We start from the raw sequence: 25694 nt of genomic DNA, 5'->3' as shown, positions 1-25694 counted from the left end.
CGAAAGTCAGACGAGGTACGCAAATTAATTTTTGACAATGGTGTTATGAAAAGCGTGAACTTCCATCGACATAAGGAAAAAGGAAAAGAAGATGGAGAAAATGAATTGGAGTTCTTCAGCAGTGTGGGGCGGGGGTGTGAGCACATCCAACAGAAATGTTTGCTTTACTTTTACTGATGGTGGTGTGGACCGTTGCTTGTTTTACGATTCAGAATTCGTTCCGGAAATGAATTCTCCGAGTTGGTCTAGACGAAGAAGATTTGGCTCTACTTCACGACCATATATCCAGCAGTATCACATATAACTCAAATCACCACATGGGGGGAAGTCTTTTAAAAAATCCGTCGGTTTCAAATGCGAGCTTTGGAAAAAGCACGAAAAAGGAGCAAGAGAATGGGATTCAGAGTTTGAGCCACAGCCTCCTGTTGCCCAATTGCCCTCCAATAGAAAACCCAGGCTGGTAGCCGGCTTCTCATTTTAAGACTTATGAACACAAATTGCTAACCGGAGGTCGAGAAATTATAAGCAAATGTGTCTGGAAAACATATATCGTAAACATATCTGCAGATTACGTGTGTGAGAATGGTTAAAGTTACGTTTTGCGATGAATTATTTAATGAAAGCTGAAGTAAATTGGTGTAGTTTTCACATAGAGAAGCTGTCTTCAAGATAATATGAATTAGTAAAACAGTTATGTCTCTACTCTCTCTCAGATATGTCTAATATAAAGTAACAAGTATTATTTTAATATCCTTTAGTAGTACTCTGTGGAAGTTTCACAGTATTGTGTTTATTCTAGGAGCCATTAGACCTCAGACCCAGACAATCTGACTCACACACTCTACTGAGTTATACATTTTATTTGATGGTCTGACTCATACCTCCAGCAGATGCAATGATCACTATCAGGGACATCACATGGCTTCTCTTCATCTCAAATTAAAACAAATACAGTGAAGTGGAGCTTAGGCCTGAATGTATATTTTCCCAAATCCTCCGGTTTCGGTCCCTGCTCTCTTAAGTTAAAAGAGCCCTTAAAATTACTCCGATTAATTATGCGTATCTGCCTGTATGGGAGAGAGGAAGTACTTGTATTCATCCAAGACATGGGAATGCGTAGCGAAAACCAAACAACCAAACAAACTCAGACCTGGTCATTCATCCAGTGGTCGCAAACCGCGAGTACCAGCAGAGGGGCAGTCGTCCAACATTAGAATCTGTCCTCGGGGACACATTCAGGCAGGAATGTGCCCGATGATGGCTTTTTGTGTCAGTCCATGTCAGCGTGCCCCCTATTACCAAAGCACACAGAAAAAACCCAACCATCCCACGGTGGAGGCGCTTACGTCCAAATATTTGAGATAGCATTCCCGCGCACCCTCCAAACATCACAGCAGGGGATCCTTCTGCCGGAGAGTTGTAGAAGTCGATGTGTAACGACATGTTTTTGTTTTAAAAGCTCAGCCATGACAGAAACATTACCACGCAGGCTGTTGTGCGTTAAACCTCCTCGCTGGGCAAAGCGTCAGGGAGAAAACGGCTCCAGGTCGGGTGCCAGCGCCTCGATCCATCAAGACAAGTGTCTCTTCTAATCAGAATGAATGGGCGTTTAATGACAGGGGTTGTTTCCTTCAACGTCATGTTGGTGTTTATCTTTCATCCTAACATCTCACTATAAACGAGGCCTCCGTGGTGTGTAAACCTTCCCCTGTAGTCGTCCAGGGTTTCAATCACCACACCTTCTCACATTCTCATTATATCGCTCTATCGGCCTGTGTTTAGCTCTCCCCCTCTTCTCTCCTTCGGTCCCTGCTTTCCTTTGGCTACGAGCACCAAAGATGGCCTGACGCTATCTCATCACATCCAGATTATGTTACCCATGACTCATTTTCCTTGTCTCCCACTGTTGCTTTTGCCCTGGGCTCATACATCCTGACCTATATATCTCACCAGCGGCTGCATGAGGCACTTTAAAGCAGTGATGGGGGCACTTTACGGCAGTAGGGAGCCGTGTGTGTTTGCATATGTGCTTAAATTTCCTGTTAAGCGATGCTGATCTATCCAAACAAAAGTGATGAGCAGAGAGAGGACGTGCAGTAGCTCCACCAACATCTCCACATGGAACTGCTTTGCTCTGACCTGTGGTTCACCACGGTGGCTGCAGACGAGGGAAATAGATGCTGCGGTTAGTGCTAATGTGCAGTTCATCCAAAGCCACTGCTGTATCGCTGCCATTCAATCTGCTATGTTTCTGTATTTTCATTGACCCCTGTGATGTATTTCATTCTAGAAAGGCTGCAGGATAAATATATGTGTGAATAGTTACTTGATAGTGAGGTGAAAGAAACAAGGGAATCTGACAGAAAGACTTTTATTCGTTAATAGTTATTGAAAAGGGGAAAAGAAGACAATAAAATAAGCTTAAAAGACACACATGGTATATTATGTATGATCCCTGGCCTTTGGTACATCCAGAGTTCTCTTGTTTTTGCATTTTTCTGGATGAAATGTACGGTTTAAATATGAAGTATGGATGAAATATGTCGGTTTAAACACAGAGGGCGGATCAGATGACAAAAACCACTGCAGCTTAATTGGTAATCATCATGTCCTGACAACAAAGCAAAACATCCAGGAACTTCACATAATTTCCTCGGACATAAACGAATGAGCTCAGATCAGTCGACCTGCCATATCTACACAGCCCGCCCAGTAATCCTTGGCCCAGCTGCACGCTCCAGGTACCGAATGGACCTCGAGGTGAGGTTTTCCTTCTACACTGTCAACTGTTGTTCCCCGAGATCAAGGATGAACTTTGAAACTCAGCTTCTGAGCCAACGTGGCTCCAAAACACTGGAAACGTGAAACTCCAGCATGAAACAAAGGTATGTAATCTAATAAAAATATACTATCATACATAGGAAAGCTGCAGGAAATTGGTTTGTGCAAAAGAGCATTCACATTCGCCTTTTTGATGAGTCTCACATTGACTCATTTTGTTCAGGAGGGATTTCCCAATTTGACGTCATTGTCATTTGTTATGTCTTTTGCTGCGCAGAGAGGACGGCATGGACATAATGCTTCACTAAGATGTACATATCTATGCTCAGGCTATAAGTGCTGTTTGAAAGCCACTGACAAAATGTGACAGGCTCTTTTGTATCCGAGCTTCAACGTGAGTCCACAGAGAGAACGATCCGCTTTTATGCTTAACAGGCCTTCGGTTAAGCTGAAGGTCGTCAGATCCAAACACCGGCAAACACAGACTTAAACAATGTCACACAGAGAGTCATATGAAGTGAGCTCCACATTAGTGTGACATGGATTCATCCGTATGCTCTCACATGCAGAGACAGACCTCTCGGGGATTAGCCTCTCTGCCTCAGGACGGCTGCAAACATGTCGACTTAAATAAACATCAAGAACCATTTGTAATCATTTGTGTTTGAGCTGTAAACACAGAGCGACACGCACACATCCATCTGAGCCCTCAATGACAGATTGATGGGAGAGTTTGGTACAGCGGCACATTTTCGTGTGTTACTGTTGTGCACTCGTCAAACACCTGCAGAAATATTTGACTTGGGGAGACGATGTTCAAATCGCTAAATCCAAAGGCCAAAATTAACAGCTGCCTTTCAAACCAATAGTGGTGAGTGTTTGAGGGGAGAAGTGTTTCATGACTTCTTGGAGGACGCTCACGTATATAAAGATGGACGACATGCTGGTTTCCCGAAAGTGAGGCCGAAGCATCTCAATCGCACCCTTGTGGCTGGCTGCTGTTCAGGTCATGAACTCTGCCTCCTCCGTGTTAGTGAATGAGACATGGGTCAAACTAACAAGTCAAAATACAGGTCAAACATTTATCGAAGATGGTTTCTGTCTTTTTAGGTAGGATATTTAGTTAGTTTTAATTTAGTTATTTGATGCTATAGAAAATGGGGTGAATCATCATGATAGCTAAGAGTTTGAGTATCATTAGGATCTCGATATGCTCCATCCCCCGATCAGGTGTCTCAGCCACAGGTTGCTCATTGTGATAAACCTTCTTCTAATGATCTTCTTCCTCGGTTTCCCTGAAGGGTTTTAGTGTCCTTCAGCTCATTGTTTTGGTTTTTACGGCCCTCAACTTTACCGTCTTGGTTTACTGCTTTCATTGCATGATTTCACCTCCAGCAGGCTGCTGCTTCCAGCAAATAAGCACTAGTAAAGTAACTTAATGCTTCCTTTACAACACGAAATGGCAGGCAAACATGTGGTTTAGCATCAGAGGCATTTGGCTGCTCAAGAGCCAGACATTACCCTCAGGAGTGGGTGGAGACCAAAACTTAAACAAAGAACCAATCACTGAAAGAATAGTGAATATTGGACTTTCATGCAAACTTTTCTCTACTTAAAAAGTAAATAAATTAGCACATATCAACTTTCACTGTCCTGAACTGGCCTTAAGATCGATTAATGCAGGTTTTTACAGTTTACGTATTTGCTGGATTTGTCCAATTTACAATAAATACCATTTATTTTATTAATGTGGTGAATTTAAAGGCTGAAGTGCCCTTTTGAAAATGATCTAAAGCAGTAATTAAAGCCCAATTAGGCAGTAAGTGATAGGTCCTGATGGGCCTTGTTCGGGAAAAAGATTTGAAATAAAATCTGAGTTCAGGTCAGGTTTGCTCACGTTCGACTTGATTTTTTAACACTGCACGTTCCGGTTATCGGGGAAAACATCGGGCTCTGGTCAGGTTATAGCTCAAAAAAGGAATGCCTGGAGAAAACTAATCTCTCAAACACAGTCTACTTTAGATCTTAATGATTAACGAGATAATTTAAAGGCAAGATACTCAATTAAATTTAAAAAGTAAATACATTACTGGTAATTGGCACTAACCTGAATTTAGGTCAAAAGTGCAACAAGCTGAAAAGACAAAGAACACGGACAACTACATAAAAGGTTTAACGAGGACTTCTGATTTGAGTTTTAAGCAGAAATGTCAGTGGCCAACCTGCTTCACATGTAAAGTCTCTGTGCCAACCCCAGCCCTGGTACCGTGTGGAATGTAAAACTCTTGGCCCGGGTCCCAGACAAGGAAAACACGGATCTGGACATGGTAACGAGCGTGTTTCTGTTTTCAAAGGGCAAATAGAGATTTGGGGGTGTATACAGCATTTGCGTGCACGAGCATCTATATCATTGTCTTTGAGGACAGGCTGAAAGAGGTGTCCCAGCATCACTGTACTTCAACAGTAAAGTGGGACCTAACACACACTTACTTCTCCAAACCCCCCACCGTGAAGCAGACCCACAGTATAATCAGCCCCGTCATACCGCACAGCTCCAAACCATCATGTGTGGGACGGTAATTTACAGGTCAATGCATCACAAGACATTCACCCAAACACAGAGGGACGAGAAGATTAAACAAATAAGTGAAGTAATCCCTGAAAGTGATGAAGGCTCTAAGACCAAGTGGCTCCAGTCCCAGCACCGCAGGAACAAAACAAAAACAAAGGGACCCACCATTAGTCACTTGAAGAGCTATCTCGCCCACACTGAGGGAGCAAAGCTGTTTTTCTTTTCATCTTTCCTTCACGTCCGTATCTGCTTCTTTCCCTCCTTTCACCTTCACTTGCTTCCCTTCATCCGCAGTTCAGACAGTTTCCACAGCTTTTTGCTTTTTTCACATTTGGAGTCAAAGATCTGTGATTCTTTTGTTTCCTCGTATATCTGAAATCACGGCAAACAATCGAACTGTCACAGAGCTGAACCCCGGAGAAAGGTGAAGTGTCTCTGAACCTCTGGAACCTCTGGAACCTCTGGAACCTCTGGATGTCTTGCCGGCGATGACAGACAAAGACGTCCACTTAGAACGCAACATCTGCAGGGGAGAGTCAAAGACGCTGTGGGGAGAGTCGGCCTTAGAGACACCTCAGGAATTTATCTTTCCCCAGCTTCAGAGAAGTAACAGAATTAACTGTGGGATTAATAAATGTCAGTATCTACAGTAAACTTGGAAGAACATAAAATGAAATACTTCACGAGAGCATTAAGACGTTTCCCACTCCTGCTCGCTGCCAGAATCAGCGATACAGAACATGAACGTTTCTCTTTTATCTTTTCTTGGAAGTAAAGCAACTTAAAAAAACAACTATTCTGACACATTACTGTAAATTCACACAATGGCTCAAATCGTCCAACGTTTCTTTTCTATGCTGATTCACTTCCCCTTGACCTTCATCAAACTTTGATTTACAGCTCACGACCTAAATGAACCTGCAGGCTGGAGGAAAATAAACAGCAACAGATAGGAGCGAGTTACATTATCATCTGCTCTGTTTGTCCAGAGTCATTATAAAGCAAAAGTACAACAACGATAAGAGCCGGTCCTGAGACTGAAGTACGTTCAAACTCAGTCGTGATTTGCGGCCGACTGTGATAACGCCCCAGGATATGCCCGCGCTCAGATTGACTATAATGTCTAATGTTTCGCTCTATCGGAGCCATTTTTATCTCATATTTGGCTCATAATCACTCAACCGTAGCTGTGGCAGAGATACAGCCGTGAACCTTGTGTTTTTGGCAAACTCTTGTGACCGTAACGCACTCACTACTAATGGCTTCCACTCGTCTGCCCGAAATAATATTATTTATCGTCATTCTTTTGGATAAAAAAGAAAAAAGAAAAGATTTGCTCTCCTTTCAGCCATTTTGTAAGAAAACATTTGAATGCCACAGTGCAATAAAATATCAAAAATATCACTTCAGTACCGTACTAATCCACTGCAGAGCACTCACATTCATAATTCTCTACATGCTGCTACGATAAATATCTTTCTATTACCAGTGGACTAAGTGTCGACATCTGTGTGAAAGTGGTTGCTTGTACTTGAACTCTAAAGGCTGCAGTTCCAATCAGCTATACGGAGAGTTTGAGTGTCTTTAAAGCTCCTTGTTTTGGTTTTACAAGAGATATAAGAAGAGTGACGCTAGAATCAGCTAGAGACAAGGCTCCATCGAATGCTTATGCTGCTCTGGGTTTGTTACATAGACTGTAAGTAAAGGTAGATGATGAGTCTCCACTTCCTCCAACTGTACAAAAAAGCTTCCTGCAACTGTATTGAAGCCTCCATATCCCAGATACAGGAGCTGCCATTTTATTGATGTCATTTGGAGCCAGATGTCTGCACAGTAGTTAGTAAAACCTTCTTTACCCTCGAAAAAGGCAAAATCTTTGGAAAATGTTCATTTGTGACAATCTTTGGCTTTTTTGTTTGGCCAATGTCCCTTGTGCTAACATGGAGGAGGTGGGTTTTATGACCTATACTGCAGCCAACCACCAGGAGCAACACGGATGTTAGGCACCACTTCGGGGGTTTGTTCTGTCCTCAACCTTCAGTCATGTACAGTCTGTTATGTCACTTGTGTATTTATAGCCTCTTTCCCTGTCTCCACGTGTCCACAAAATAAATTAACAGGTTTATACAGATCCCTCCCGTACCTGAGTAACACGCTGCAGATCCCTCACATTCATGATACCTCCGGCAAACCAAATGAAGAAAGATTAGCCCCATTAGTGCAGTGAATACACTCAGGGGTGTATGGAAACACAAACACATCAGAGGAACACTCTCAATTTATCCCACAGATGCACGAGTCGGTGCCAAGCTACAAGCTAGCAGCAGTGTTTTCAGAGGGCATGCCATAAATTCTGCATAGTGTGCTACTCGCCAAATGTATAACCTTGTAATTAAAACAAAATAAATCTCCCTTTAAAGTAACCACCAGAGAGTGATTCGCTTACATGAGTGATGGAAAAGGAACCCCATGCTGCATTGAGACAAACTAGAGCCGTTCAAGACGCATTGCCAAATTACCAGGACATTTAGTGCTTTCATTCATTGTCTCTCTATAGGGTTAAAGGTGTACGATACCTGTCCTATATCAAACCTTCCAGGAAGCTTGGTGCCACCAGCTGCCATCGAATATGATTTATTGCAGGGGAAAAGGTCAAGGGGTAGGGGGGGGTTCGCTCAAAGGATAAAAAGGCTCGTCATATTGAGCGTGACAAAACCGCTAAATACCCCTTTTACTGAAAATCATCCACTTTGGCGCACATTTTCATTTCCATGTGGAAATATCGTGCCACGGCCGTGATGTTTTTTCCCTAATTCCCATGACATGCTGAGCAGAAAGCCCCCATTTCCTTTCTGATTCAGTCAAGAGCAACCAACAACGTATCTGGAAGCTGTTATTGCAACGTCCTTAAGCAATTACCAGGGGTTTCCTTTTTACAAGTTTTGGGGTCAGGAAGGAAGAACCCTTTTATTCCTCAGAGCATCTCTTAGCCTTTCAGCATCATCCGATTGTTGGTTTTGGCCCAAGTTGTCAGCGAAAATAAACTCTCATAGAGGAAGTCACCCCTAAAATAGATAGGTTTCTCCTTGGATCCGCGGCACGCTGTGTGGCCCTCTCCTAGCATTAAGTAGAGAAACATATTCACCATTTTTATCGTATGAGCTCCCAGTATGAAGGGGAGACAAGCTGCTGCCCACATGTCCCTATATCCTTTTAAACCTTGTTTATGCATCACAGTCATGTTCGTTGAGAGGCAGAATGATGGGAATTTCACAGGGATAAGACAGAAACAATAGTTGTTGCTCCCTCCCTTTGTTGAACAGCGTAGTTTGGCACAGGCCGTCCTTCTCAAGAAACGCTGCTCTCATCCACTTTCTACTGTCTCCACCGGCAGGGGAACGGGGGAAGATCTATTACTCCGACTCCCGAGAACAGAAACAGAATTTGGCTCAGGGAACTTCTGCCCGTGCCAAGCTTTCATTGAAATATTAGAAATGTAGAGAGGATGTTCTCAGGATGTGCTGTGGATGATGCGACTGATCCTAACAACATTGATATGTTACAACAACACATCAGTTAATTGCTATCGAGTCCCAAAAGCTTGTTTCAGATTCTGACATAAATCATGTTTCAGACTTTATTCAGGGTTAACTCCAATACAGCTGGTTATGGTCAGAAAGCATAACTATATACATATGCTACAACTATAATCCTTCTATTAAGGTATCGAAATAATGGTATTATTCACATTAGATCGGGTTTGAAATTTGTGTTGATGACAAACAAACCAAAGCAAGAAGAGGAAACCTCAGGGATCAAAAGAAGAAACACCAGAGAACCGACCAATAAGAGCGGAGCAAAGACACTAACTACACGGAGGTGAAACACAAGGGAAAGCTTTTCAAAATAAAAGAGGAATTTATAAACAAAAAGTCAAAACAAATGAAAAGTTCAGGACAAGTCTTAACAAAGAATTTTAAGTAAGTCTACAAATACCTTTTACAGGAGCAGATCCAACACGTGTAACTAGTATTGAACATTTCTAGACAACCCCCCTGACCTTTGCTTTTAGAAGATTTTATTAAATGCATTTAAAGGACTGGTTCAAGAAGAGAAGATTGATGATGTTTAAGATTTATTATAGCTTTTCTTACAATTTAAAGCTGAAGCCAGGAAACAGTTTAGCCCAAAGCATGAAGACGAGAAGGGGGAAAAGAACTTTAAGGTAAAGGTCACTCCTTATATCTCATAAATCGCATGATAAATTTTGTCAGACTATATTTTGGCTCAGTAACTTCTTGGATATCATTGCACTTGTTAAGCCAGGGATTGGATGTGTGCACAAAATAACTCAATAGTGTATTCACCGATCGTCACCACACTTGGTGGGAATATTACCTGCACGCCTGCATGTTGGTAAAAACTTTATGGACGTTTTAATTGACCACAGATACGATTTATTTTCGTACCACAGGTCATTATGTGTGTGGTTGTATGTGTGTGTGTGTTTGTGTGTGTGTGTGTGTTAGAGAGAGAGAGAGAGAGCAAGAGAATATATTATGAATCATATACAATGTGCATGCAGGGTATGTATGAACCCCCTCCAATGCTTTTCGTTGATTTATATTTCATATCTTTCCTATTCTTACTTGAACAGTATTGTAATTAGAGTTTTACGTGTGAAGCAGCTTGTTCCTGTCCGGGCTCCTCGCCTTGCAGGCGGACCGGGGAAGTAATCCTTGGACAAACACAAGCCACCTTTGACTGGTCAGGAATGTTATCAGGGTCCATATACTCTACCCAGGGTTCGAGGAAGCAAAGATCTCAGACTTGAAATGCTCCTCTAACAGCTGTTTGCTGCATCACTCTAACTGTCCACCAACCCCCCACCACCACCGCCACCACCACCCAGGCAGGGCGCTGCTATCTGGAACGCTCTCCTCCATCCTTCTCTTTCATCAGGCCTGGCTGCAGCAATATCACAGGGAACTCTGTCTAAGACAAGCAGCTAAAACGTTGGTGTGATTAAGATAGATAGACTGGCCCCGGACACTTAATCTTCTGTCTAATGAAAAATGTTAACTGCATCCTGATGTGTGTGTGTGTGTGTGTGAGTCCCATGCACTGTAATTAGCCTGAATGACAACCGTGTGTGTGTTTAAGCATCCCCTCATATTCCCATTTCATTCTTTTGCTGATCTGACTTTTTGCTTGTTTTTCCATTTTTAATCACACGCATCTCGGGAATTTATTTTAATTCTGTTCATCACAGTTCTTTTTTTTAAATATTATCCAGTAATCTCATTATCTTATATTCACTTTTTGTTTATTTTAAGAGATGAAATATCTGTGTTGGTGAAGAGGTCTGATGATATCAGTGCAGATGGCCGACGTTTCAACATGCTCCCATTTTTTACATCTAAGGAGAAAGTTATTCTGGAGGACTCATTAGTCAAACCTCCAGTCAACCAATGCTGCCGCTGTGTTTTCTTAGTATCACTTGTTCTATCACAGACAGACGAGGTCCACTGAGCAAAGATAAAGCCGCTGTTATTTCACCCCTGGCCTTGCTTGACACATGGATCGCTTTTGGGAGCCATGCAGGAACACTCAGGTTTTTCATGTCATCAATAAAAAAAGTGTAAGAAAAGTTAGTTCTTTTGTTGTTGCTGCTTATTTTTTATATCTCAGCCTTTTTGGACACTTGCATGTATAAAATCTGCCACGCTCAACCTCTTCTAGCTTGACATACACCATGGACAGTAAATTCCTTCTGCCTAACTGAGATAGAAGCAGTGATCTACAGTCCAGTGATAAGATGATGTTATACAGATTCTGCTCCGTAATCTCAAAATCTCTGTGGTGTAACATTTCACTGGGATTTAGACGTTTATGGAGGAATTTATCGAACAGGGTGGAGCAGCCTGTGACACTTCAACTCCCTAAATATGAACTCCATCAACATCTCGCTGTAATGAACCCTCGACCAGCGCCTGGCTAATTGATGAGGAATGACTATTTCCTCCAACCTGAGGAGAGAAAAGTTTGCTTTTCTGAGAGTAAATGAAAAGCAGGCCCGCAGGAAAGCGGTCCAGACAGATTAGGGAGGATTGCTAATGAATAGACTCGGGGTATTGATGAAGTTCAGGTTGATTAATCCCCGGTTCCACTGTGATCCATCAAAAACATCAGGTGTTATCTGTGCTTTCGCGTTTGCAGACAAAAAATAAACCATTTAGCCGTCAGCAATTACTCCTCAGATCAGACCTGCTAATCTTATTTGAGAAGGACAACACTGTGGAAGAGTGAGCGAGCCGAGGAGCCGGTTGTGCCGAATCTGGAGGATTGTTTATTTGATTGGTGAATCTCATTTCAGAGGGACAGTCTCGCTGTCTTCAGAGACATTAAGTCTCAAAGCTTAGAAAAGCAGGGTGGCTGCCAAGGCACATCAGCAAAGGCCTCAAAATTCACTACTTATTAACAATAGGCAGCAGTAGACCCATATTTGAACATGGAGGAAATTAGTTGGGAGTAATTAAATAACATTGTGTGAGCTCAGATATAATGAGGATTGTGTTTGTGTTGTACTATAAAGACATAAACAGGTTTTGTTCTTTTATAAGAGTCTGTGTTTTCTCAGTTACACTCACACATCCTTGACTTGAATAAATAAAGGGAGCATTCTCTCTCTCTCTCTCTCTCTCTCTCTCTCTCTCTCTCTCTCTCTCTCTCTCTCTGTGTCTTTTCCTCCTCTGGGTGTCTCCGGGGACGCTCTCTGACTTCCTGCCATTAAAGAGACAGCCCACTGGAGAACAGGGGGTGACTGACATGCAACTACCTCTGCTCTGTGACCGACGCTCTGCACAACTCATCTGGACATCTGTGGAATTTACTCGGGAAGAAACGGAGAGAAAGTTCGAGGACAAAAAATATATAAGGTTTCAGTTCGTTGGACGGGTGAAGACGGAGAAGCACACAGCTGCGCGACAGCCAGAACAAAAAGTTCACTTTCGACAATGTACACAGTTACGTAACAACACAGCTGAGTTGATATAGATTGCGATGGAAGTTCTGGCTTCTATATTATCAGCTGCATATAACTGTGAGAAAGACAATTTCTTTAATTGAGCATGTTTTTCTGAGCTATCCATTCATTTGAAAACAACGATATGTGTTCTCTTCAGTTCTTTTATCTGTGTCAGCATGTCTTCTTCATGACAAACAAAGAAAACGAGAATTCCCAAAGCACACAAACTCTCCTCCTGACAGACACTTTGACAAACAACGTGTCGACGACGAGAAAACAGCAAATCTTACCCGGTCGGGGTCTGAGAGCTTCGTCCAGAAAACAAAACAAGTTATCTCGTGAAGCCACAAACAGACGCGCTGAGGAGACCACACACACGCCCACGGAAACACAAATATCTCAACAAACTGTGGACCAACAGCAGAACCACTTCAAAAGATACTGATACACACACAATTGCATCTACATCTACGATATAGATGCAATTCAATGGACCAACGATTCCAACATGGATATGATTAAAAAAATCCACCGCGTTTCTTCTACAGCCCCCCACTAGCGATTCGCCCTGAAGTTAAAGACATGAAATAGATTTAGAAGCATTTATTTATTAAAGTAAAAGTTCTGGAGCTGAGTCCCTCGCACACCACCTGCATCCGTCCTTACCTTCTGCAGCCACTGGGTATAATTCTCCATAATGTGCTCGAGCTGCTGGATCTTCTGGTTTGGAAACTCTGGCTCAGGTGGCGGAGCGTCCCTCTGCAGAGAGTTGGCGTTGTACTGGGGATCCCTGGCTTTCGCCTCCCTGCAGCCGCCGCCTCCGGCTCCATCCTCCTCAGGTAGGATGAAGGTGTAGGTGCACTGGCCGTGCTGGATCTTGTGGGAGCGTCTGCTGCTGTAGTTACTACTACTGCTGCTACCAGTTGATCCACTGCTGCTGCCGCTGCTGCTGCTGCTGCCACCTGTGCCGCTGGCGCTGCTATCCGTCCCTCTCCTTTGCTCCCCTCCTCCACAGCTCACAATTACGAGAAGTGCCGCCAGTGAGAGCAAGTGGTGGTCAAAGCTGCACCACAGCATCTTTCACCACTGGAGGAAAACCAAAGGTTGCCGGTGAATTAAGTTCTTGTCTCTTTATCTGCTTCTTCTGCTTCTTCTGCTTCTGCTTCTTCTTCTTCGTTTGGCTGGATGTTCCCTGGGAGGCTGGATCAGCAGACGGTGCAGAACACCGTTAACCTGGAACATTTGTCCTCCATCCTTACATTGGACCTCCAGCACTCAAAACCACTGCTCACTCCCGCCATGGACACTTGCACATGCACTGCTCCGAGAGCTCCTTTTAGATTTGGTCCTGGCAGAGAAAGGGTTGCACACTCTACTTGCAGAGTGACAGCTCGGTTCCAAAAAGCCTTGATGTTCCTCCAGAATAAATCAGAGCCAGATGTGACCCGGCTGCTTGCTTGCATTGATCAGTCTGAGCATTGAGGATAGGTGAGGTGGGCTGGTGTCGTCAGACCTCCCTCGGTCTCTCTGCCTTCCCTTCCTCCTTTGCTGTCTGACTTAACGACTGCGGGAGAGTGAGAGAGACGCTCACTCTGAAGAACGGCTTCCAACACACTGCGCCTGCCCCTTGCAGAGCCTGCAGAGGAATGTGAGTGTGTGCACAGACGAGTGTGTATCTGTGTTTGCTTGTGTGTGCTTGTGTGTGTGTGTGTGATCCTGGCAGAAAGGGGACCCCAGCACAGAGGATGTGCTTAGACTATGAGGATCGTTTTACAGGCTCTGCGACTGCAGCCTCATGCGGTTGACCTGCCTCCTTGCCTTTGTGTTGACACAGAAAACTTGCCTAAACGTGTGCGTTTAATTTATCTGCCCCTCACACACTCCTCCACTCCCTCTCATACTATACAATGACAGGTGCTTTATTACACCCGGCCGTGTGGGACGTATATTTCATATGATTCACTTCTATTGTCCCTCTGTTGACGATTGAGACACATCATGTCAAGATAAATCTTCATGGGGTAGATCTTCTTTCATTGATGTGGAAGTCTTATATCTTCTATAAGCACCTTCAAGTTTTAATCCTTTCATATCAACCCCAAAATTTCACAATTAACTCACTCTATAGCAAATGATGGAGCAGCATCATCATCCATATATGCAAGATTACAATTTTTGGATTTAGATGGACTGGAAATAAGCGTATATGAAAATAAAGCATGTACATAATAATGATGTTAACCAGAGGAGCAGAGCAGATGATCACAAACATTTGTACGGAGACTCGTTATTTATCTCGTCCACACAAGACAAATGACTTGTGCACACAAGATAAATACTTTAGTAAGAAACTTCTCTAAAGATTCACGTCTCTCCAACAACCTCAACCTTGAATGTCATGATAATTGTTGCTGCTCTCGTATAGAGACACAAATTATCATCAAGCCCAACAGCATACGCTAAACGATGAGCTATTTCGTAGTCATACAAAAAGAAAAAAAAATACTCATATACACATAGTTATTTTCCATCACTTAATAATTTGAGTTTGAGATTCTGTAGAAACCTCGGCCTGCAAGATTTATTTTTCGTCCTGCCTCCACCCGATCATTTAGATTACATACACTTCCCCTATCTCCATCCGTTTTATAGGCAGTATGTCTCCAACACCCTCTGTTGTTATGTTTTCAAGAAAACAAAAGTGAATGGAATGTCTCTTCATCATCCGACCAGGAGGAAGCAGCACAACGAGGAAAGCCCGGCTCAGAAAGTCCTCTGGACCAAAGGTCAAGTCCTCGTAATGGACAGTCCATTAAACCCCTCTGATTCTGGGAGGCACAGCTGTCTGAGTTCTGGCCGGACGTCAACATTCCTCTCGAGTCCGAAACATCCAGATCTGTGTGACAGTGCACGAGCTTGGCTGGGCGCGTGTTCTCCCTCCGCCTCCTCCCTCTCACATATTAAACTGTACATTTCTTCATGATCCTGCGTGTGTTTGATAGGGAGTGTGTATATTTAGTGATAGCACGGGGGGGGGGGGGGCTAGAAAAAGTTGGGCCATGTGTGCGGGAGAACGCACAAAGGTGACCCGAGATAACAAACTCCTTGAATAACCCAGACTGGCCGAGACACAAAGCATGAGCAAAGAACTGTCAGAGAGCTCGACACACTTTGCTGGTGTCCTGAACTCCGGGCGCCAGTGACTGTGTCCAAGGGAAACTAAGTGAGAGATAATTGCTACCTCTGGGCAACGGTGACTGTGCAGTATTACAACTACACATCTCTGCTATGAACAGCCACACAAGAACAACTCCCACTGGTGTAGAGGAGAAGTCGGGAAGGGAGATGTTATGACTGGTGTTCAGTGTCGGATGAAAACATTAAACGGATCAATCAACTCAGAGCTAATTAGTGATTAAATCTGCTCGTTACAGTCGACATCTGAGTGGAATCAGAGACCGCACGCTTCAAAACAATAACACAAACTGTCACTGACTCATGCAAAGTCAGACTTTATATAAAAATTGGTCAGCTTTTTGATCGCCCCCTGGTGGCTGGCTGCAGTGTAGGTCTGAAACTCTGCCTCCTCCATGTCATTGGTCGGAACATAGACCAAACTACAAAGTAAAAGTACACGTCAAATAAATTAACTGGGACAAGAAAATGTCTGCAGGCTTCCTCACCAAGGCCAGTCCCATCTTGCTTGGTTAATGATACAATGAATTGCTTGTAAAGATGAAGTTTCACAAGTTTGACCATGGTTCCTGTCACTTGAAGTAGTTCCAATCACTCTGAGATATGTCCAATATGTCATTCTTCTTATTAGTTTGGTGTTAATTTGTTATGTTATTGTGAGAAAACAAGATGAAATGTCATGATTGATACCTAAGACTGACTCGCGATTGGTCGACCGAATGTAGAGGAGGGACCTTGAAACCACGGCTTCATCAAGATGGAGATATAAACAGTCTATGGTCACAGCACACTACTGAAAGTTGGGTATATATCCTTTTCAATGAAATGTGTTTCAAACCCGAATATCATCAAAATAAACACTCCCATATATCGCTGCATGGGTTTGTCTTTCTAGAACAAGCTGCAGAGCAAATATTATAATCTCAGATCTGTATGTTTACTGTAACCTAAATTTATTGAGAAAACAAAGAGTCTGGGGGGGGGGGGGGGGGTTTCAGTGAAATGCAATAATCATTTTGCCGGTGACAGTCGGGCACAGTGCGGGTCACTTCGGTTGAAAGAGGCCCGGAGGCAGCTGGCCTTCATGGGAATCTGGCTTGTGTTCTGTTTGTGAAAGGTTTGGGAGGACATTTTCAGTAACTCCACATCAATCTGAGTGACACCGCCTTCCGCATGCAGTGTAAAAAGTTAACGTATGATGTGGGAACGGAGGCGATCAGGGTTGTTGCAGCTTTTGCGGTCCTTACTGGTGTCGTTTATCCTCTTAGCTATAAGGGGGTGCTTATATGCTAAATACAGACAGTTGTGCTGTTTCCTCTGGGGTACAGAGACTCTGTTCACTCCCTTTACAAAATCCTATTTGTGTCACCGTTACAGTTTCAGCTTTATTTCCTGAACAGACCTTTAAAGCATCACTATGCACCTTTTTTTTAACCTTAAAACAGCCACTTTAAAAAAGTATGTTTCCTCTTTCATTCCCACTCCTCAACCTTAATATCTGTTCTTGTTCTATGTAACTGGTGAGTGGGTGGGATCTCCTGTGGGAAGTGTGGAGCTTCATTTTCAGAATCAGGTCCAGCAAGTTGAAGAGTGATGCTGAACTGTAGATCAGTTAAAAAATACCAAAACCACTGTTTATATCCAATATTCAGCAGGACACTTTAGGAATATGAATAATTATTAAAACTGGATATTTCTTTGAGTATTAATTTGTGTATTTCCATTATTTACTTTTACTTATTATCAAAAGTGAAACATAAAAATTCCTTGTTTTGTTCAAATATTTCTCCAAAAACAAAAGCTGAAGCTGGTAAATGTTCTGTAATTGATTATAAAAGCAGGATGCCAACAAATGTTATTAGAATATACATATCTCTCTTATTATTTTTAATTATTATCCATGTGATATCTCTTACATGTTTATTACATGTTAATAAATTAGGCTGTTTGATCCTTCATCCTTTGCCAGGAAACACAACACGCTGTGGGTTATAAATGCAGTTGTCAGAGGAGGTAAAAGGCGAGAACGTTCCGTTTGACTCCACAGACAAACCTCAGCAACTCATTCAGTCGGGCTTGAAAAGCCTCGGCACTCCCAGTGTTTACCAGTTCCTTTCAACTGGGAACATTTGAATTTGATTAAATGGTTGCACAACAGCAGCGGCAAACACACCGATGGCACCACAGCTTCTCTGTTCACACTTGAGCTTCACCGTTTCTCCTGGTGATGGTGATTAAAGGACACACACGCTCTCAAACCCAGTGTCAAGGCCGTGGCTGAACTGGTGCTAGCGTCCATACCAATGAGTCATCAGCGGGGAAATCTATTTCCATGTGCTAATGCAGTGTATCCTCCTGTTTTCAGTTCAGGGCCGACGTGTCATATTCTGAGCTCTTTCTGAAAGATCCACGGTTTCGCTCCTTCGGGAACTCGAGGGGCCGTTAATCTCCTGCACAATAGCCTCGTTAGCATTTGGCGAGCATTTGAAGTGATGACACAGCTTTCCACGCACAAAGGTTCAAAGGTGAAAGCGAAGGAATTGCACATTTTGTGTGTGCGTCGAGTTGGATTTGGGGATTTTTCTTTATTGAAGGAGGAATCTGTCGCGGATGTGCTGAAGTGCATGTGAAGGGAGTTAAGACTCACACTGGTGGCTTTACTCCATGAGGCCTCCTCGACAACTTTGCAATAAGCCCATCGAGTAATAAGCTCAAGTTTTTGTAAGTCCTGCTTCCAGAAATCCTTTCGGAAAATAATACAGAGGCTCAAACTCCAACCGTTTTTCCTTAAAGAAACATAAAGGGATTAGGAGGGAGGTACTCCGCTGGGTAAAGGGTTAAGCAGAGGCCCAGCAAGAACTCAAAACTTGCTCTACTGGAGACTGGAAGTCAAAGTTAAATCCTTAATTCCTCAAAAAACCCAGGGAAGAAAATAGAATATCTATACAGAGCTAGATTCCTTTGGTTCAGGGATTTCAGCTGCTAGCACGGCTCTGGAGATGGCAGCGTTTCTCTGGCCTGTTGAGATGTTAGTGGACTCAAAAAAATTCCCTGCACATGTTTTGAATGATCGTTCAGGTTCAGATTAATGTCAACAACTACTGGATGGACTGGGACAAAGTGTGGAGGCGTCACCAGCAGACATTTTCCCACTTTATACGAAATAACCCAACATATCAATGAAAACACAGTCAGAGATATATCATGTGTTTGATTGGCATCGGTGCGGACTCAGACTAATTTACACGGCAGATGATTTGATGGATTTCTTCAACACCCCGATGTGACACGTGTCTGCCTGGAGCAGTGATGTCATCAGTGGGAGACCACGGGAAGAGTGACACTGCCCAGCCATTAGCACAAAGTGGCTGTCAATCTTTCACCCCCCCCCCCCCAAATCCCTCGCCACAGGCACGGCGCCTATCTGCTGTCAAAGCAGCCATTCCCAATTCCTATCCCGACTCGATCACTGCCATCCCGCTGAAGGTCAGACCGCGAGGACGGAAACGTGAGTCAGTTTCTGTTTGTCATGATGAAGTTGAATCTTTAATTTCAGCTTCTAACTGAACTGGTGTTTTTCCTCCCACTCACATCTTTGTCTGAAAGAGAGAGGGGGAGCGAGATGTTTTGAAAAGGCGGGTTTTCCGTGGTCCGACGGTTGAGGGTATGACACAATGGCGGGGCCACAACACAAATGACTGAACGTCAGCAAACAACACACAGGAGAGGGATTTGGGTCGATTAAACAAAAAGCTTTTGTGATTTCGACTCCTTGTTTGTTTTGCCTCTGTTTCTCACCATTTGTCATGAAAGCCAAATCGATTGAAGATCAAGACCAAAATGAATCGTACATTTCTCAAAAGGGTTCTGTATATTATTGTGTACTTCACGTTTTTGTATTGGAGTTCGGTTTGTGTATTTTTGTTTTTTCCTGTGAGCGATACTTTTCCGCCACCGATCTCAAATTTGTCCCAATCAATCGTACACGATGTCACTTGAAACATATTTCCTGGTTGACCAACCCCATGTGAAAACAAGCTGCTGCAATGCTTGGTGGTTGCAAAGGTCAGAAGACGTTTGGCCAGACGCTGGGTAACATTCTACAGTGGGACTCTGGGTACTTCCATTAACTGAGAGAGCTGAGTCAGTACAGAGAAATGTAGGACGCAATAACTCTGAGATGAAAATTAACACACAGTCAAAAGTACTCCACTCATAAACTATGCATTTAGATGTTATATGTGGACGATTGCAGACATTTTTTGACTTATTGACCAGTGTCTCAGACTGCCACCCCCCCGGGGGGGCTGTGGAGCCAATATGAGGAGTTGCATCAGGATTCATTGAACTTGGACCAAATCTTCCTGCCGCTGGTGTTGCCTTTTGCATGATGAAATGTTTGATGATCTTAATTTTAAAGCCCTCAGATCCAAATCCTCCAAACAAGATGCTGCCTGTCGTTTTCGATCAGAGGATTTTAAACATGTTTCATGAACAGAGTCAGGATCTTCCAAATCGGATTCAGTATGATTCAATTATTTTATGAAATATACAAAAATGGATAGCAAAAGATAAAGAGAGCAGGGTTTGGTGCTTTCTTATTCAAAATTGTGCTTTACTTTTTGATTTCTTTTGTCCTTTTCACAAAGAATTAAGTTGAAATGATCAAGAAAAACAGTGAAATGTGACTTTAATCTGGCGTATGCATTTCCAACTATAGGAAGTAACTATAGGAGGCTGACTCGTCACATTCCTCCTATTGTAGCTGATATTCTCTGTATATTCTCTTCAGTCACATCAGATAAAATGAAGTTAAACCTTTCAGACAACAGCGAGCTGACGCCTGGTCCGACCTGATGACACCTGATATCACATGTTTCCTGCACAAAGCGGGTGGAGGTTCCCAAAAAAAATCAGATTCTGGCCATAAACTGAAACACACCTCTCTGTGTCTGAGCCAAACACGTCGCCTGGCTACCACGGCTGCTGCATGGCACTCCGGCCGCGGCGTCTGTCAGCGCTACACGACATCGTGGAAACAATGGAACCCGAGCTGCTGCGGGTACGAGGCAGAAACGCAGCTTTAATTAGCGAGAACTAATTTAGCCCGGCTACTTGGAGCAGTGTGTGACATCAATCAGGACGACGCTGATGGAGACGCCTCTCGCTGGCTTCAGAGAGGCTGCATTGTCCAGTGCCGTACATCAGAGGGGTTCCAGTTAGCAGAGCTGTATCTTCTTACCCACTGTGCTAACTCCGCTGCTGGCAGACCTTGTTGTTTCTCTCTTCATCTCAGAGCGCAGCCAGCTCGCTGCCATTTGTCATGTTTTATTTTGCTCCGTGGCAATGAAGCCAGCCGGTCCTCTGAACACGATGAAAAGCGCACAAAGTCAACAGAGGGTTATTTTCTTGACCTAACCTGCCTGTGGCGTCAACAACACGTATTAGGTCAGTGTGTAGGTGTGTGTGTGTGTGTGTGTTGCCCGTTGGGTGAGGTCATGCATGTACAGACGGCCTCTGGTCCTTTCAGCTGCACGTTGCCGATCACATCCAGTGACTCACGAATGTGAAGCGGTGTTGAAATCTGCAGCACATGCACTTCCCTTTTTCCATGGTCCTCTGTGTACTCGTCTCACTCCCTTTCTTTTGAGATGATGCATGGCAGCCTATCAGGCGGAGAGATGAATGTGGAGGGGGGGGGGGGGCTGCTCAAACCTCACAGCCTTACCTCAGAGCCCACTCCCCTCGACTTGACTCCTAATGCACTGCATGAAGGATGGATGGTAGGTGATCTGATAAGAGGCCCAGCGAACAAGGCTTGTTCTGTGTGTTTCCCTAACCACCCCACCGACACCTTCTCACAGCTCTGTGAACATCCTGAGGTATGAAACGGCCGACACCAGACAGAGTAGGGTTTTTTATCGATTCTGTCACAATGCTAATCCTTTAATGGACCAGAGGATCGTGGAGTGAAGAGACGAAGAATGTTCGCACACTCTCTTCCATGTCAGGAGGTGAGTAATATCAAATACTCTGGAGAAAAGATGGATTGTTACGATATGGATCTTGATGCAACATCCATCTTCACACTTGTGTTATCTACAAGTGATGACGTGACAAAACCATTGAGTGTAGCTTACTTACACCAAACACAGTAAATTCCAGAAAACTGGGTTCAGGTGCTCTTGAAGTCGGATTAAACGCTGCTGATCTGTTACATCGATCAAAAACAATTTAAATAGCATTCACAAAAACAAGCTTGGTGGAAATGTATGCTAGCTAGCATGCTAGTGAGCTACAAAGACAAATTGTGTCTTTACCTCAGAGAAAAGTATAATGGTGTAATGAAGAAATGTGCAAATCCTTTGTGAATCCTTGTATTTTGTGATATTTAGTCAACCAGTATGTGTAGAAGGACGAGAAATATAAAATTAAAGGATAAAACTTGGATGATTTCATGTTTTATCCGAAGACACAGATAAAAAACATTTGGCTTTAAAAAGGTTAATCAACTGCACATGGCCTCCGAGGCCCAAGGGACCGATCATATCGGATTTAATCAGTTTTTCATGTTCTCAGACACAAACCCATCTGTTTACCATCTCTCCTGTTGACGGTGACACCACACTCTGATACGTTAGCTCCTTCAACAGGCGGGGTGCCCCAGGGCTCAAGTCCGAGACCACTCATATTTTCTTTACATATGGTTCCCCTCTCGTTGCATTTCGTTACTGTTGAGGTTACTGCAACACTGACTGCATGTGCAGTACATATACACACTCCATCAGAGACCAGGACTTTAATTGGTCCTTGGATTATTTAAGCTTCTGGTCAAAATATTGAAATCTACATTAACCCGCTTGCCCAGATTCTTTGATTAATAAAGATCACATGAGCCTTAACTCCTCAAGTCTCTCAAAAGATCTAAACCAAAGCTGTTCACGACCGAAACACAGTCTGCAGAAAGTTTTTTTTTTCAGGGTTAACTTTAAAGTACTTTTAGCATCACTGACAGTTTAACTTTTCAATTTGCCTATAAATAAATAAAAACATTAAATATAATATCCAGATGTCTTGGATTTCAATTTATAGCTGTAATTATTATATGCTGTTGTTTTTTGTATCATGTATTTCTCAATCTTTTAGAAAGGTGAAGCATTTTGCAATGTTGTCTTTGAAATATGCTTCACAAATAAACTATTTAATCTTAAATTGTGAGAAAACTTTTAGGAGTAGGATCCAGTCAGTGTGTGAAGAGGTGGGTGGTTCTGTGAAGAGCTGGTCTTTTTTCTTTTTCTCGTGTTACTCGGCTACTCCCACTCGCTCTCCTTCTCTTTCACACACCCACAAAATGGTCTGTTTTCAATTTCATCCTCTTCGTTGGAATCACCTGATGACAACACAAAGTGACTCCTACATTTTCCATCTGTGCAGCCGCTGACATTCATCAGGGGCTTGATGATGGCGGGTGGTGATACCACTCGGGAGGGGGGGTGGTGGGGGGGTGGTTGGGTTGCCAGCCTATAGCTTTTTGTCAAGTTGGTTCATCAGTTAACTTGATCGATTATACAGCAGTCGCCAAGTTTCCACCTTAAAATAATTTTTAAGGTCTTTGCTGCCAACAAATACACAGAGGTTGTGTTAACTTACACTTTGGTGAAAGGCTGTAGAGCAGTTGGTTTTAGGTTCTTGCAGATTTCCTTCGCTCAGATTAAAAATCTACCATCAACATTGTGCTTTTAAGAGCAAAAAATAAAGGTTGCTGGTTCAAAACTTTCCATCAGAAGTGAAACGTATGTCATCACTGAGCCAGGTAAATGTGCTGTCATCAGCTCAGGCTCATTGCCGTTGTTAACACCACACTAAATTTGATGAATGCAATGCAATATGAAAATATTTTCATATGAAATCTCTGATTTTCGTTTGTAGAAGCCTCGTCGTGTTCCTGTGTTTGGTTACATACATAATGACAAAATGTCACCACACTTAAAAAAAAAAACTAGAGGAAAATGATTATTGTTGTGAGTGGAATAATTGTTTTAACCTTTTCCCTCATTTTCACATCAGACGACACCATCGACCCTTTCAATGTAACGCAAAATACCTTCACTACAGCCAATCTGACAGAAAAGCAAGATTTTACAGCACATGAAAATCTGCCTTTATCACGAAAAGTTCCTGAATCTCGTTGTCCATCCAACTCGACGTCTTTCTCTGGGTTTCAGTTTGTGGCACCTCTTTATTCAAAGTCCGGACTTCAGTGCGTGTGTGTGAACGCAGCAGAGGGTTCAGGGTTCATATCCTCTTGGATATCTCCACTGAACCGTGGGTGTTAAACTTCATTAAAATGTCAAACTTTCATTAAGTCAAGTCGAGTGAGTCACGAGGCTGATCTGCCTCAAAAAGGGCATCTGCTGTCGCTCTAGATTAAGAGTCCACACCACAAAAGGCTGAGAAGACGAGTGGGATGTAATGCTTTCACCATGTAGGGTGGTTCTTTTTGCACATGTATCAGCTGGTGACCAGTGACCACCCATCGGAGCTGTGATGGTGCCGCAGTGATTCTCCGCTGAATGGTGCCAAACCTGCTACTGTGCCAAAAGTTGTTTTATCACATTCTGAAAGGATTTGTTTGATGCTTGTAAGATCATAGTTTTTATGACTGCCATATGGGAAACAGCACCCCCCACCCAAAACAACCCTGATATGACCACATCCCTTTACACGCTCACAAAGTCAAAAGAGCCAAAGCAATTAATTGACTGCCTCTTGCCAAAAAGCTGATCTTGTGCAGTACTTGAAGATTTGAGAAAGTGCGTGGGATCGTGTGTAACCTCAAAGAGATAGGGATAAATAAATAACACATATCACTGTTGTTGATAGCGCTTCTTGCTTTGCCTGACAAGCCTCGCTGATAACCGGAGACGTATGGACGTAAACTTTAAAAAGACAGGACGGGGACGGGAAACGGACGAGAAAGAAAAACATTTACCCCCAATTGTGAAATGAGAATTTCCACTCAGGAAAGGGGAGATGCTTTTGTAGCTCCCTCTGAATATGGAAACGACCTGTGAGGCATCATTGCGTCAGTGTCTGACGACGCTTGCCTCGGCCATTAGAAACACAACGAGGTCAGGAGGACCTCGAACACCTCACACAACGCAGGGATATTAACTCCCTCATTAAAACTCACACTGCAAAACAAGCGTGTCTCACTTGCTCTGTTGCAAACTGGCAGTTGTTCACCTGGTGATGTGGGGCTGGGTTTGTTTCAGTGATGTGTCAGAAACACTGACTGTGCTACAAACCAGATCCTCATGTCCCCCCCTTCACACTTCACACTGTGGAACAACTCCAGCAGCTTCTCGGAGGTGAGAAACCCGACTGCTCATCAGAAACAAGCGTCTCATTAAACTGTCAGGGTTGATGAATCGATCCCTTTAAATCTTGAGCAATTTGCGCTCACGCGACTGATAATTGGACCTGATCAATTTCACGTCACGGAAACTGGTTGGAGGCCGAAGAAGTGGTGTAAACTGGGCCATGTTTACCAGAGGCCTGTCACATCAAATGAAGCCAGAAGTGCAGCAATGGTTTACATCACGTCACTTTGTTGTACGGGTTCAAAGGGCCAACACTAAACACAATCAATGACTGACCCTCTCGCCTCGCCTCCAGGACTCACCAGTGAGGGCCCTGAGCGCCATTTGGAGTATGTGTCTATGAACCTGTCACGCACTAAAGCCGCTATTACCAAGTACAAATAAATGGAAACTAATTTAGCAAATGGGGAGCGAAAGCCCCACCACATGGTCCGTGACCCCCGCGGCACCGGGGTTTGACCAACTTGCTGCTCTCTCTCTCTCCGGCTCTTGTTTGTTGCTCCTAGCGGTCCGACAGTTGACAGAACGGGCGGCTGGAGGCGAGCAGTGCTTCCCCACTTTCCCCAGATGGGCAGACAGCTGTGGCACATTCCCCAGTGTCCCCACTGGGTCCATGCTCTGCACTGGGAGAGGCACAAGTTATAAAAACAGCTGACAGAACAAAAGCCTCCGGGGTTCATCACCAGTGACGAACTCCTTAACATACGAGGCTTGGATTCAGCAACTCTTAGCTTAC

The 25694-nt window shown here is 43.5% G+C and overlaps 1 protein-coding gene across 1 annotated transcript in view; it reads right to left on the bottom strand.

Annotated features, from left to right (window-relative positions):
* The window catches only part of angpt1 (angiopoietin 1), a 47827-nt gene extending 33865 nt beyond the window's left edge, over positions 1 to 13962 (bottom strand). Inside the window, exon 1 of the mRNA XM_062410396.1 lies at positions 13047 to 13962. Within this exon, the coding sequence (XP_062266380.1) occupies positions 13047 to 13457 (411 nt within the window). The 5' untranslated portion in view covers positions 13458 to 13962. The remainder of the gene's footprint in view (positions 1 to 13046) is intronic.
* Between the last annotated feature and the right edge of the window lie 11732 nt (positions 13963 to 25694).

This window comes from Platichthys flesus, chromosome 17, assembly GCF_949316205.1.
Source record: "Platichthys flesus chromosome 17, fPlaFle2.1, whole genome shotgun sequence".
NCBI classification, from domain to species: Eukaryota; Metazoa; Chordata; class Actinopteri; order Pleuronectiformes; family Pleuronectidae; genus Platichthys; species Platichthys flesus.
This window is presented reverse-complemented; position numbering and strand designations above follow the sequence as displayed.